This window comes from Ambystoma mexicanum, chromosome 6p (assembly GCF_040938575.1).
Source record: "Ambystoma mexicanum isolate Mex_15411 chromosome 6p, UKY_AmexF1_1, whole genome shotgun sequence".
NCBI lineage: Eukaryota > Metazoa > Chordata > Amphibia > Caudata > Ambystomatidae > Ambystoma > Ambystoma mexicanum.
Window position 1 is genome coordinate 1,093,378,706 of NC_090935.1, and position 15,262 is coordinate 1,093,393,967.

The 15,262-nt window shown below is 44.6% G+C and overlaps 1 protein-coding gene across 2 annotated transcripts in view; it reads right to left on the minus strand.

The window, feature by feature from the left end:
* Positions 1–1,593: 1,593 nt before the first annotated feature.
* The window catches only part of ERCC6L2 (ERCC excision repair 6 like 2), a 1,852,128-nt gene continuing 1,838,459 nt past the window's right edge, over positions 1,594–15,262 (minus strand). For both annotated transcript variants that reach the window (XM_069625699.1, XM_069625698.1), the window contains one exon: positions 1,594–3,445. In XM_069625699.1, coding sequence (XP_069481800.1) covers positions 2,500–3,445 — 946 coding nt within the window. In that variant the 3' untranslated portion in view covers positions 1,594–2,499. The remainder of the gene's footprint in view (positions 3,446–15,262) is intronic.

Sequence of the window (15,262 nt, forward strand, 5' to 3'; positions counted from 1 at the left end):
AGCAGAATCAGTGGTCATGACTTCGGCAGCCTACTCTATCTGGAATACGATCAAGTTGAAACGTACCTGAATGGGGCTGCTGGATTCCTTTTGAGGGTCTTGTAACCGCATGGATTGGGGTTGCAATAGGGAGCTGTTTGATGTACATACATTTGGATTTACGACAGTAATCTTTTAAGATGAATAAGGATGCTTTGATATATATGAACCGGAAAAAAATGCATTGTTAAATTTTATTGGTGCAATGTGGTTTTATAATATGTAATGTAATGATTTTGAGTGTCTATTATTGTTTATTGCTTATGGCTTGTTCATTAGCCAAATGCATAATAAAAAAATTAATCATTTGACCATTTCTTCTATATCACCTGGAAATGGTCACGAGTTCAGAAGGGTGCTCAAACCCTTAACTATTAACAGCCACAAAGTCTGAGAGGCCCATTCAGGAATCCATCAGCACTCTCACCCTCATGCAATTACACCCATCATTGCCTTAAGTGCCAGACTCCAAATTAATTAGGTCCACAGTGGAAAGTGAGCAATTCACACTTAACGTGCATTCAAAGATTTTTTCAAGAGCTGGTCAAGGACACAAATGTTCTGAAAAGTGTATAGCCTCTTTAGGCTAGCTTACGGGATCTCACTAGTAATGTGTCTTTCGAAAAATCAGACATATAACACAAATGCTTCTAACATCTAGCGCTCCATCTAATACTGAGAACGCCACATTATCATGCATGTTCTGAATGCCTTGCACTTGGTCTTAAATTGTAGCAAGTTCTACTTTCAAAACAGCCGACACTAGCTACAAAGTAGTCCACCACATCGCCAAAGAAAATGTCAAAAACATCTCAGGAGGCATGAATGACCTGCGCATGAAACACCTACTGTGCCTAAAAGTCTTTAAGCTTCGACAGTACACAGTAAAAAACTGTTTTTACAAGCCGAGACAGTTTCTTTTCACAGCAAATTTCACTGTGGGATTATCAAATAGGATAAGTCAATTGGAAGTCAGCGGACGAAAGGCTAAAAATAAGCAAATATTCTGCCAACATTTTTAGTGGGAGGTCGACAATTTACATCTTAGATTCGTGATATTGCTTTGTGTTAAGTGACCTGTTCAGGTTGCGAAGTAACATCCTCCCCATTCTATAATGCAGGGTGGGTTCTGGCCTTCAATTCATATCAAACGTATAGATGGGTTCTGCCAATTTGATGTGTTCATGCAAGATGAACCTCCAATAGACTTTTTGAACATTACATTTTCATGTTTCTTATATGTTTGGAGTCTATTATAATAAGCTTAAATTTAGTCTATATAGTCTATATAATAAGCTTACTAACGTTACTACAATGAGGCACTCCACCTGGTAGCAATGTATCAATGAGTCCACTGCAATTGTGAAAAAAAACTAGCGACCAAAAAGAGGATCACAGATTAAAAGTGACTCTGGAGTGCATAACATAGTTTGTACTAGATATTAATTTCGGCCATCTCCCGTGTAGCTTTTTAACATGTACAAAGAACATTTGCATGCTTTTTATGAAGACAGCCTTATTTTCGAAATTCCAACAAAAACCAAAATCACACAATTTCATGTATGTTTTCTTTATACTTTATACAAAAGAATAAACCCAACATTGTATACCATCATATATTTTGCCTTGTAAAACATACTTTTACAGGAAACACAAAAAGTCTCTGTCTCCATCTTGGTTATTTTCACAGAAGAGGTAGCATTGTCAAGATGGAACATTCTGACGACAAATCACTAATGTTGCTAGTAAAAAGAAAGCTTTTGCTCCGATTGCAACGTTAGTCTAAAACAGGCACACAATTCCAAAAGGAAACTATTCCTAGTAATCCAATTTAACAAACAAAATAATTTAAAAGCTAATCTAAAACTCGACAACTAAAGCTTGGTTTAGTAACACAATCGGAAAGTATTAACTATGATTATTAAAACCAAATTTAAAAAAAAAACACTAAACCTGCGCTATTCCTATTTTTAAAAAATATTTATCAGTGCAAAAAACAAGTGAACACTGACAAAACAAACAACATCTAGTCCAAGCAAAGTCTTAAGGCATGGAGCAGTGCATGCTGTCGACATAACTGCTCACAATACCGCACCTTAATTGAAGGGTGAAGTAGTCACACAATGACATGATGTGGAATCCAAAGAAAAAGGCCACTGGGGCATCAGGGTTTGCTGTCTAAGTGCATTAACTTCTCCTCATATTCAATTCAGAAAATGGAAATGTTTAATTCAAAAGAACTTCAAAAAGTCATTTCTTTCACCAAGACATAATACGAATGGGAAAAGGCCTCTCTAGAGAAATCAGTGAATCGAGCCAAGCCAAGAACTCGGCAGAAGGCTTGGCAGACACTGGGAAAACAATAAATAACTCTGTTTGCACTTGCTGGCCACGGCTTAAAGTCTGCATGGTTGCTTCCATACACATGGCCACAATTAATTGATTGATCTCTGAATCATATCAACTGCTAGGCAAATCTTGGTCGTGATCATGACTTGGGTCATATTTTCTCCATAAAAAATTCTCATTCTTTCTCCAAAGTGAACACACTTGTTTTTCTTTTGTGATGGAGGGGCTTGCACGCTCACAAACCTCTTCTACAACGGATGGGTCAGTGAGCTTACTGAAGCTCTCACCGTCCTGTTCATTGAGTATATCCCAGAAATCTTTTGACTTGGTTCTGGCCTTCACTGTAGGCTGATCTTTGTGAGATTGCCTCGCTGATGTAGCAAGATTGCTGCCACGACTTTTGAAGAGGTCATCAAGAATGGAAGTGTCTCCAAGCAGGTCTGCAATGGAATCTCTCTCTGCAGCTTGAGATCTGGATTTGTTTCCTTTTTTGTTAAGTGATGTGCTTTGTGGACTTTTTACGTCGGAGGTGGTTTCAGTTATCTCACCTACAGTCATAGCATCTATCAACACTGGTTTGTCTCTCAAAACAGACAAAGACTTATGATCTTCTAAAATGTGGCTCATTTCCTGACTGGTATCGGCATGGGCCATAGCACTGGGTGAAGCTCTTTTGTTTGCATCAAGACAAACACTGTGGTTTGAGTTGGAATCATAAGTAACCTGAACTGCTCTCGTCTGTTGTTGCTTTTGGCTATAGAATTCCGTGGTTCCACTAGAGGAGTGTTCATCAGATACAGTGGAAGTTGATGCCCCCTCTTTAAACCTAGACTTTTTCCTTTTATGTTTGAGTCTGTTCTCCACATTCTCCTCAAAACTACTGGGGAGCTCAACTGGAACTTGGATGGTAAAAATGTCTTTAAGCTTTGGCCAATTGGAAGAATAAAAATCTTTGAGCATTTGCTGCCGATTTTCTGACCTGGCTCTCACAATCTGCTCAGCAAATTCTTCAGCGGAAGTCATTTGAAAGTGTGATGCCATTTCTGTAAACTGTTTCCTGCAAGTACACAAATTAGGGGTAACACTGTTACATGTTCAAGTCGCACAATAAAACAAATTCTACAACCAAGCAACCTAGAATATGCTGTTTTTATGTGGCATGTGATTTCAGGATAAAAGTTCAGTTACTGAAGTGTTCAAATGCCAGTGCCAAGTGTACATCATTGAGACATTGTGGAAAATATCAACTTACACAACGAGCCAAGTATATCATGATGTACTGTAATACAACAACATTAACTCTATAATAATTTCTTATAGAAGTTGACATCTTTCCTTCTGGCCATTTAGCATTAGCAGCTCTCTAGAAACAAGAAGTGCCAAGTAAATAAAACATAGCAAACAAGTTACTTACCTCTTGGTAATGCTTTTTCTGATGGATGTTTGTCACACAGATTCCACATCTATGATAACCTATCCACAGCGCAGCTGTTGTTTGGAAACCTTTCCACCACCAAGGGCCGCAGCGCGGCTTTGCATCAGCTCCGTCCGACGCCTATAGGTGCATCGCGCCGGACACGACATCCAGGCCCGTACATATTAAGGCGTTGTTATGTTATGAATATTAATAGAGCGCACGTACGCCCGAAGGCACCATGGCGCTAAACTGGCAAGGGGACTTGTAAAGAACTAAGACAGGAAGGTTTTCAAGGAACGCCGGAAAGAGAGTTGATCAGGAGTAGCCCACAGGGAATGAGGCAAAGAATTAGAGGCCTTAGCCGCAGCAACTAAAAAGGCGCACACACCCATACGGGAGAGTCTGACCCGAGGGACTTGAACCATAAGAGCAGACTGAGAACAAAGCAGAAGTGGGGGAACATAGAGTGGAAACTTACCCTGAAGGTATTCCTCACACAGTTTATAAAAGGCGCAATGCACAATAAAAAGAGATTTGAAAAGAACATGCTTCTCAACAGGTAGCCAATGGAGCTGCCGAAATAGAGGAGACATATGCACGCCCAGGGGAGGAAGAAGTACAGACCTGGCTGCCGCATTTTGAAGGAGCTGGATACGGTGCATGAGATAGCAGGGCTGACCAAGGTAAAGCAAATTACAATAATCAATCATGGTAAGTACAAGCGCCACAACAACGGGGGTCTAAAATTGAGCCAGAATGAAAGAGAACTTTCCGCACAAATTTCAGTTTGAAATGGTCAGACCTGCAGACAGACACAACCTGGTCAGCCATAGATAAGGATGGCGCAATCTTAAAACCCAGGTTTTTTACAGAAGAGGCAGGCATAGGAAAAGTGCCCAAAGCAGTGGGCCTGAAATCAGCTGTCCAGAAAGAAAGGGGGGTTGGGGGCGCCTCAGTTTTGTCACCATTAAGTTTTAGCCGATTTGCCGCCATCCAAGATCCGAGGTCCTCAGGCAGCCCCTCAGCTGTGGAGCAGTATCAGGCTGAGTAAGATCAAGACGAACCAAGATCTGCGTGTCATCGGCATAGGAGTAGTACCTGAAACCAAGGGACTGAATGAGGCAGAGAAGTGGCCTAATATAGATGTTGAATAATCATGGTGACAGTGTGGAGCCCTGTGGAACACCACAAGATAGCAAGACAGACTTAGAAAAGGAGGAAGAGAAACTGACTTGGAGAGATCGGTCAGGAAGGTGGAGAACCATGCCAGAAATTGCCCGGACATGCCAGAAATTGCCCGGATAAGACAGCCAGCTAAAGCTGGGAGATCAGGGTGGGATGGTCAACCGTGTCAAACTCAGCTGAGAGATCTAACAAAATCACTGCTCCGACACCACCCTGGTCAACCAGGTGGGCGAGATCATCCAGCACAGAAGTAAGGACTGACTCTGTACACCTCCCAGGAAGAAATCCAGACTGGAAGGAATCAAAGAACCGAGAGAATTCCAGAAAAGAAGAAAGTAGCGGTGAAACAAAGGACTCCAACAACTTCATGAAAAAAGGGAGAAGCGAAATTGGACGGAAACTGGAGAGCATAGTGGGATCCAAGGATGGCTTCTTAAGCAGGGAAATCACAAGCGCATGCTTTGAGATATTAGGAATGAATCCATAACGGAAGGATGCATTAACTGCTGTTGCAATCAGTGAAATAATGTCACAAGAGATTTCCTTAAGGAGAACAAGAGGAATAGAATCAGCAGGTGAGGCCGATTTAAGCTGATGAATATCCATAAGAAGATCTTGATCAGAGAAAGTAAGGAAAACAGACCATGTGGAATTGGGTAAAGAAGGCAGATGGGAAGGAACTCCAGTAGCAAACTGTGCAGCAGTAATACTAATATTATGGCGAATAGTCTCAATCTTGATATGAAAAAAGCAGCAGAAAGAGTCGCAGAGCTCCTGGGAAAGCACCACCTGAGAGCCTGACATAGCAGGAGAGGAGAGAGAGTGAACCAAGTTAAAGAGAGCCTTTGGTTGGTTAACAGCCATCTCTACCTTCCAACTAAAAAAAGATTGTTTTGCAGAAATGATAGCCTTATGATAGGCTACCATAGTGCAACGGTAGGAAGTTTTATCAACAGGAGAATAGCTGGCACGCCACTTCCTCTCCGCTTGGCTGCATAAGAGTTTACAGGCCCTAAGTTCATCAGAGAACCAGGGCTCAGAGGGATGATTTTTTGATTTACAGGACGTAAGGGGAGTCAGAAGGTCAGCAACCGTACAAAAGGAAGCGTTCAGTGTCAGCCAGGAACAGGGCATATCTTGAGCGCACAGAGACTGAAGAGAAGCTACTAGATCAGAACTAGAGACCCTATGCAAGCTGCATTTAGGCATAGCAGGCTTGGCCACAGGCGAAATAGGGTTCAGATGAGAAATGGTAAAAGGCACCATAAAATGGTCAGACCAAAGTACTGGACGGGGGGGAGAATAGTGGTAGAAACACTAGGAGCAAAAACAAAATCAAAAACATTTCCCTGTCGATGAGTGGAATCAGTAACTAGCTGAGGAAAGCCAAGATCTGACATAATGGCAAGAAAATTAGATATCTGCTGCGCATTTGTTTTATTAGCTAGAAGATTAAAGTCTCCAACAATCAGAAGGTTGGAATGTTTGAGCTGGAGTCCCAGCACAAACGCAGGAACCTCTGCACAAAAGGTGCTATCAGCCCCTGTGTGTCTATAAAACACAAGGACGGAAAAAGTTGAAGTGGGAGACAAATAAACGCAAACCAGAAGACACTCCATCTTAACGGAGTGAACTGGGACAGTACAAGAGGTTTAAAATTAGCCTTATGCATAATGGCTACTCGACCGCCAGGATGACTAGAAACACGGTCAACATGAGCAAGCTCACAATTGGAGGGGGGGTTCTTGAACAATAGAGGGGCCAGGGGTATCACAAGAGCCAGTTTTCCACTAGAAAAAGGAGATCAGGTTGAGAGGTAGTGACCAGATCATAGCACTCAAGTGCATGAGCTACCAATGAGCGGGTATTGAGGAGAAAACAATGAAGAGCATCCATTCTAGGTATTGCTTTAGGGGATTTAAAAAAAAACAGTTGGCCATTGTGTGTTAGAGGGGGCCAAAGATATCAGGACACTATGATCCAAATGAACACCAACTGTAGAGGGGCAGCCTGCAGAGTGCAGACCTTGCACGGATGAGCACAGACGGGCTGGACTTGGGCGTGACTTAGGCGTCGCCCGCTGCGCTTCCGGGGACGATCATTTATGCTAATACACATAGTAAGTACACCAAGCTTTGCCCACTAAAGGAGGAACATGGAAAACAGACCGCAAAGCATGTCTGTGAACTGCCAGTATCAGGAAGCCAGGCACCTTCCTGCTGCTCCAAGCGGCCTTACAAGGAAAACAAATAACGTTTCCAACCGGTCACTCACCCACATGTAGTACGTGTATAAAAGGAAAATAATAAGTGCTTTAAAAAACAGGTTGTACCTGCCAGTGCGCTGCGTGCAGAGTGAGCACGATGTTAAGGGCAAACACAATCAAGCCCCACCCACTAGACAGGAACAATGAAAACAGACCGCGAAGCGTGTCTGTGAACTGCAAGTCTCAGGAAGCCAGGCACCTTTCTGCCGCTCCAAGCGTTGCACCGTTTTTCCCTAGCACTCCGGCGCTGAGGGCCCATTTCTTTGGGTTTGGGCTTTTGTTTTGAAGATTACTAATAAGCACCCTCTCCATATCTTGCAAGTAGAGCAACGCAATGTCTCCCGCTTCCTCATAGCACATGATGATTTCTTGATCGTGATTCACATTCAGGTTGGCAGTCAAAGAGGAACTGGACAGCTTTTCTAGGCAGAGTCCTTTAGTTGAAAACACTTCTGCAAATATCCTTAGTCTATAAGGTGGTATGGCTACCAAGGGCAACTCGTCCAGTCTAACTTTGGCGTAAATGTTAATAGCTTATCTGTAGTTTCCCTCTACATAATTCAACTTGCTCATCGCTAACTGGCCTCCAGCATGAAATCTGTCTTTAGATTCCCTCTGTCCAGTGCTGCGGTGAGATGCTTCCTGACCTCAACCAGCTTTTGCCTAGGATTGCATGGAACAGATTCCGGTTTCAATGGGTGCTCCTTCAGGAATATTTCCAACTTGCACTCTGCCAGGAGAAGCTCAGCCATGTCATCATTGGCAATGATCTTAGCCGAGAGCTGTTTGACCAGCTCGGGATCCGGTCTCACTGGCACTCGCATTGGCATCGCTCCATCTCAGTCTCCAGCCGGGACCCCGACATCTTGGTGGCCATGGTGGAACAGGGAGAGCCCGGGAGAAGTAGGAGGAGGCCGGGCACTTCAGCTCAGTCTGCGAGAGGAGGAGGGAAGAAGAGGCGGCACCATTTTTTGCAAGGATATTAACACATGGAACTTAACCTAGATGTGACACTATGGGCAGTATATTTGGAGCTAGCAGTGCCCCATAACCACAGTTTTGCCTTTTCTCCTAGTAATCAGCAGCTGAGAGAACACAAAACAGTAAGAGCTGTATTGAGCTATCAGTAGGAGAAGACAGCCGGGAGAGCAATGAGGAATCTGTGGGAGGAAAGACTAATCAATCAGAAAGAAAACGACAACCAAGTGCTTTGTTCTGTAATAGATGCATTATTCCCAAAGATTCCTCATCTTAGGCAAAACCTCCACTTACAAAGGGAAACTTTGGAACACTGCATGATCAAAGCAGGCATTCTGCCCCCACAACTACCAGTTAGTGCTTGCACCAACGTAAGTCTGTTCCATACCAGAACAAGTATAAAGTGTATGGTGCAGCAAATGTACAATGGCATGGCCCACTGAGACTGTTAGTAGGAGTGGGTACTGTTGGTGCTGGTAGCCTAGTAACGGTAAATGCTACATGAACACCTAGGATTTAAGGAATTTCTCTAAAGAATTTCCAAATGTCAAGAAAAAAACAAGAGAAGTTTAATAAGGCACTGAGAACAGTGATTCAGTGTTTTAACCTTTCTTGGTGGACATGAACCAGCTCATGAAAATGATAATTCCAGCCAAGGTGGGTCAATGTTTGACTCAAGAGAGTGGTCGGCTAGCTGAGGACATGGAAACTGATGTTTAATTGGAGCACATGGGAGATGATTTGATACAGAAATTTGCAAAAGCATGTCAAAGACAGACAGATTGGGGCAAAATGAAGAAATATAAACAGAAGAAAAAGGAGTCACCTGAGGACTATCATGTTCAATTGAAGGCTGTTTTTATGTTTTCATCCTGGTATAAATCAGCCTGTTGAGATGGTCGCTTTTTGTCCAGGAGTGGTTACCGAAGATCCAAGTGCAAATGAAAACATATTTGTGTGGGGTGGCAAACAAAACCCCCCACTGAACTGGTTTCAGTAGCAAACCCCTGTGTTTCTTGTCAAGAACAAAATAAAAAGTTGAATAAGTTTAAGATAATGATACTTCAATTAAAACATTTGCAGCAGCAATAGCAGCAGTAAGGGTGGGTGTGGGCAGCGTTTGTGAATGCTAGTGGTGGGTGCCAGCAGCTGTGAGAAGAACCTGACAACCAGACGGAAGGAGTAGAGGTTGCAGAGGTGGTATCCTACAAAGCAGTCAGAGTCGTTCTGTGACTAGTAATACTGCGTGGGACTATTGCAGACAGGACGGACATTGGAAGTTCAAGTGATTGAGCATGCCTCGACTTCAAACTACAGGAGCTATTACTCCCTGAGCGGCTTCCTTTCCAAATGTGAATGTGAAAAATATTCAAGCACAGGCGAAGCAACAGATTAATGGTTAGGAAGGCCAAAGAAAAAAATGACATCTCTCTACATAGACTTGCACTTAAAATGCCATTGTCCAGCACTCTACTGTCCCCAGCCTTGGATTACCTCTGAAGTTCAGAACCTCAAAGCAAACATGCGCGGTGACCTATGATGCTGGCGTAAATTGCAGACACCTTCCCCTTTCCTAGCTTACAGAAAATTCCCTTACTGCCTGAACCTCTGCTCTGGACTCTGCCAAATCCTCCTACTTCACAAATCTAATCTCCTCCTTTTGCAATCATCCCTGCAAACATTCATCTACCCTCCAATCTTTGCTTGGACCTCCCAAGCCAATATCCACTACCTCCTCCCTTTATGCTAATGACTTTACTATCTATTTTTCTTTTAAAATCTCTAAAGTTCATGACACTCTCACAACCCTATTCTCCCTCCCTAACCTGCCTTCTGCCCAGCACCTCTCTCCACCTCTTCTATGTTTGACTACTTCTCCCCTACCTCTCCTATGGAATTAGCACCCGTCGTTCGCCATGTAAAACCATCTTGCACTCTTATCAACCCCTTTTCACCCCAAATAATCAAAGACTTAGTCTCAATCACTTGCCTATATCTCTATGAGCTCATTAACTTCTCTCCCCCCGCTGGACTTGTCCCTGCCTTCAAATCTGCAACTGACTGACCCCTATTGAAGAAACCCTCTAACTGTGGCCCAATGTTCTCTCCTTCCCCATTATTCAAAAGCTCTTGATTGGGTGGTCTTAAAGCGGATCATAAGTATCTTAAGAATAATAATCTTGGAGATTCACTTCAATCTGGCTTCCGTAGTAAATACTCCACCAAGACTGCACTAATGCATGTCTCCAACTTTCTCTTTAAGTGCTCTCCACTCCAAGCTCTTCTGTACTCATCGTTTTGGACCTTTGGGGCACTTCTGAAACTGTCTACCACACTGCTCTCCTCCTCATTCTCTAGGACCTTGGGTTTCACAAATCTGCTCTTGCCCTGAAGGATGATCCTTCAAAATCTCTTGAAACTTACAAACCTCTGACTCCATCCCTCTCCCTGTCAGCCTCCCTAAAAGATCAGTCCTTGGACCTCTGCTTTTCACCCTCTAATCCTCTGCCCCAGGAAGACACACAAATATGTTTCTCCTTTCCCTCCTTTACCCCAGGCATCTCGGAACAGATTACTGACTGCCTCACTACAATTTGTCTTTGGATGGCTCTCCGCTACTTCATGTTGAAATCTATAAAAATGGAAGTGATCTTTCTCTAAGTTTACAATGGCATCCCTACCCTGTATCCTCTTCTATCTCTTTCCCATCTGACATTGTGCTCCCTCACCCAAGGCTCATAATACTGGGGTCCTCTTTGATAGCAACCTGAAGCTGCAACAATGAATCACTATCACTACCTCAGCTGCTCGTATTAACTTCTCAACATTCTGAAAATGTGAAAATGTGTCCTTTCCCTACTAACCATTGTCCATAAACTCTAATCTCCACTCTTGTGCTCAGCAAACTGGACTACTGCTCAAGCCCACTCCTTGGCCTTCTTCTACACCCCTACCTCGCTGTAGGCAAAGTCCTCAACTTTGCTACCCGCCCTCTCTACAACCTACCCAGATCCTTCCCCATGTCTACCTACCAATGGCATGCTGGTTGGTTTTGTGTTCACAACCGCTCATTCTCCTAGTTTACAGAGCTATCAATGGTCTTGCTCCTCTGTACCTATCTGATTGTCTCTCAATTTACTCACTATCTCATTCCGTGTGATCCTCCTCTGCACTCAAACCCACCAAAGAAGACATTTCACAAATACATAAAAATTGAACAACATAAGCAATAAGAAAAAAATACAAGTAATCAAAACAGTGAAATGAGAAAGAAAGAGAAGAAGAAATAAAAGAGGGAAAAAACAAAGAGAAGGGAAAGAAAGAAGCAGAGTCGAACAAAGGAAGAAAAGTAAAGGAGAAAGGAAGAAATACATATGTATAAAAGGAAAAGAATCGCATTCTTCCCTAAATTAATCATTAGCTCAATTCATTACAAATAAGTACATCTAACTTTACAATTTAATAAAACCAAAACAAATAAAAGTCTGAGTACCTCCAGTGGAGAGTTTTTAGTGCTGGAGAGATGCGATCCCTGGGCTTGAGGCCAAAGATAGGTCTTGCAGCCCTATTCTGGATTAGCTAGAGCGGTTGTAGAGAAAAGGAGTGTAGAGTAAGGAAAATGCTATCTAGCCTAGAGAGAACCAAAGCTCTAGAGAAACTGAGCTTCTGGGGGAAAGTGAGAAAAGGAAGAATTCCTTTGAGGAGGTGGAGATGAAAGGGGAACTTCTTGGCAAGGCCCTGAATGTGCGGGATGAAGGAAAGAGAGGAGTCGAAGATGAATCCAAGGTTTTTGGCTTCAGAGGAAGGAACAGGGGGAGAGCCCATAGAAGATGGCCAGAGTGAGCGAGAGAAAGAGGGAGCAGGAGTCCCAATAGGAAGGATCTCAGTCTTGATGCTGTTGAGGCAGAGATCATTGGAGGTAGACCAGGACTGGAAGGCCGATAGGCAGTCCAGAATAATGGAGGAAGTAAGAAAATGATCAGAGGAAGGTTTGAAGAAGAGCTGTGTGTCATCTGCATAACACTGGAAATTTTTCGGAAGAAGGTGGAAATGAGATGTGCAAGCAAAGCATTGAAGTTGTTAAAGAGTCAGGGAGAAAGGTTGGAGCCCCGGGGGACGCCGGAGATGGAGATAGAGGTGGGGGAGGAGAAGGAGCCCAGAATAACCTTAGACAGTCAATGAAGAAGGAGGTCAGCCAGTCCAGTGCCCGCTCCGAGATACATAGGGTATCGTGGAGTCGTTTTATGAGGATGGAGTGGTTGACCATACTTCTCACCCGACGACCAAGATGCAAACGTATTCAAGATGGTCCATGTCCTCCAATCATAGAAGAGAGTTCAGGCCTCATCCTTGCTGTGCTTGCTGGGCCTCCAGGCCTTCTGCATCCTTGTAGTGCCAGATGCTGTGCTGCACATGACTTCCTTCTCCTGGTATCTTGCTTCCATCTTATAGTAGCAGTAACTCTTTCAATGTCCCTTCCGAAAAACGGCCAGAAGAATGACTCCCTTCTTCTGGTCTTTCTATACAAGTTCTCCACAGTGGTCTTTAAGCACACTTGGAGAAAACTTGGTTTAGTCTCTTAAACTCGTTCAAGAAAGTAGAAAAACTCATAGCCTTATTTGGTTTCCATTCAACACTCTGATGAGGGATGTCTTTTCCATGCTTCTCTGTAGCTCTCTCATAAGTTTTTCTAAAGTCCACTTGAGCAGTGGTATTGGTATGGCCATTGTGACGATGGAGATGACTCCTGATGCACTCTGCTTGAGCAGTGGTATTGGTTTTGCCATTGTGATGAGGGAGATGACTCCTGATGAACTCTGCTTGAGCAGTATTATTGGATAGGCCACTGCGACAAGGGAGAGGACTCCCGATGCACTCTGCTTGGGCGGTGGTATTGGGTTGACCACAGCAACGAGGGAGTTGACTGCTGAGCACCCTGCTTGAGAAGTGGTATTGGATTGTACACTGCAACGAGGGAGATGACTCCCGATATACTCTGCTTGGGCAGTGGTATTGGGCTGGCCACAACGATGAGGGAGATGGCTCCCGATGTACTCTGCTTGAGCAGTGGTATTGTATTGACCACTGCGATGAAGGAAATGACTTCTGTGCACCCTGCTTGAGAGGTGGTATTGGATTGTACACTGCGACGAGGGAGATGACTCCCGATACACTCTGCTTGGGAAGTGGTATTGGGCTGACCATTGCGACAAGGAGAGGACTCCTGTTGCACTCAGCTTGAGTTGGGCCTCTTTGTTCGGACCCCATCCGGTCTCCCCGCCCTGTTACCTGTGGTGCCTTGGGGACAGGGCTCTGGTTCTTCGCCGGGACCTCGACTCCTACTTGCTTCCTGTTTGGATCTGCAGCAGGCTGGTGGATTCAGTGTTGTTTCTGCACCCGACGGTCCACCTTCCAGCGGCCACGCCACCACCAAGTGAGTCAGCTCCCTGCTAGCTCTCAGGATGTTGCAGCAAAGCCATGTTCTTCTAATTTCCCTCCCAGAGAGATGCGACTCCTCTGGCTGCAGCATTCCAAGTTTGAACTTCCTGGGCTTCGTTCGCGTACTACTGGCTTCCGTGGTGAAAGCTGCTTAGTCCGTTCTTGCTTTCTTCTTTATACTGTTGACTCTGCACTCGCATAACGTCAACACCATCTTGGACAATCTCTTTGGCACTCTTCATGCATCCAGTGAGCCACCTCGTTACAGTACCTGGCTGGCTTTGCATATGGTTACTCCACATGCCTCATGTTCTTCTTCATCCCAGTATGTTTTACACTCGTCAGTGTCATGGATTTACAATAACACATGGTTCCACTACCAATGGTGCGAGAAAGGGGTGACCATGAGGGTAGGGGTTTATGTGACAGGGTTTTATGAAGGCTATTCCCCAGGTGGATGTCCTTATTGCCAGGAGGGGAGTCCCTCCCTATGAGGTCCTCTGGCATATTACTACTCCTAAGGGGACTATTGGCTAGCAGCAAATTCACCTCCTTAGCCTCATAGGAAAGGGCTCCCCCCTGGGAAGAAGTGACGAGACCTGATGATTCGTCACAGAACCCAATACGGGTGACAAGGATGTACTAGCAACCCCAGTCATGCCTCACTGTGCCGAGCCGAGAGGCTGCATAACCCCTCCGCTTCCTGCAGCTCCGGATGGGAGCGCATCTGCACTGGAGACCCAAGCCCGCCGATAGTATCCGGCCAGGCACAGGCCCCTGTTGGAATCCCACACCTGTTCCTCATCCTCTGTGTGGCGATGGGGCAAGAGAGATCCCAGCCTGCCCCGGAGACCACGGAGTGACATCAGCAGGCGTTGCACGTTGCCTGGCTATGGGAGCATGCCCTAGCTAGCGGTGGTAATACCAGGCAATGGGGATGCTGTCCAGGTCACTGCCTGCCGCTGCAGGAGGCTTTGCTGCATGCTGCGTGCAAGCTCCCGGGGACTAAGAGTGAGCACTCAATGGTGTTAAAGGACCTAGAAATTAAGCGATTGAGGCAGCAAAGGATCTGTGAGCCATGAGCTATCTACTGGCGGAGGGCCCACTCTGCATGTGGTTGGTTGCACGAGTGTTCAAGGAGACACTGAAGAGTGATGGCAAATATCCCAGGACCCCTGCTCTTCTTGACTTTGTTAGGAGAGCCCCAATCAAATGGCAGGATTGGAAACAGGAGTTTCTCTTTGACTTGCATAGTGTTTATGGTTCCAACTTTGCAGCTGCCAGAAAGGACTCTCCTTTATACCACTGTCTGAGGGAGGAAGGCCAGTGCTGTTATAGGAGGCTACCAGAACCTCCCGCAGCAGAACCGGAGGGCCTGAATGCATTTGAAATAAGTATTGCCAAACTGGAAAAACATTTAATATAAAAAGAGAACAAAATGTTGGCCAGGTACCACTTTGTCACTAGAGACCAAAGGAAAAAAGAAACTATTAAGGAATTCATCACGGTCTTGCGCTTTGAACACGCTAGGAAATCAGTCCTTTATATCCTGTTCCTGCCATGCCCCCTCTTTTCCATCCACTACCAAA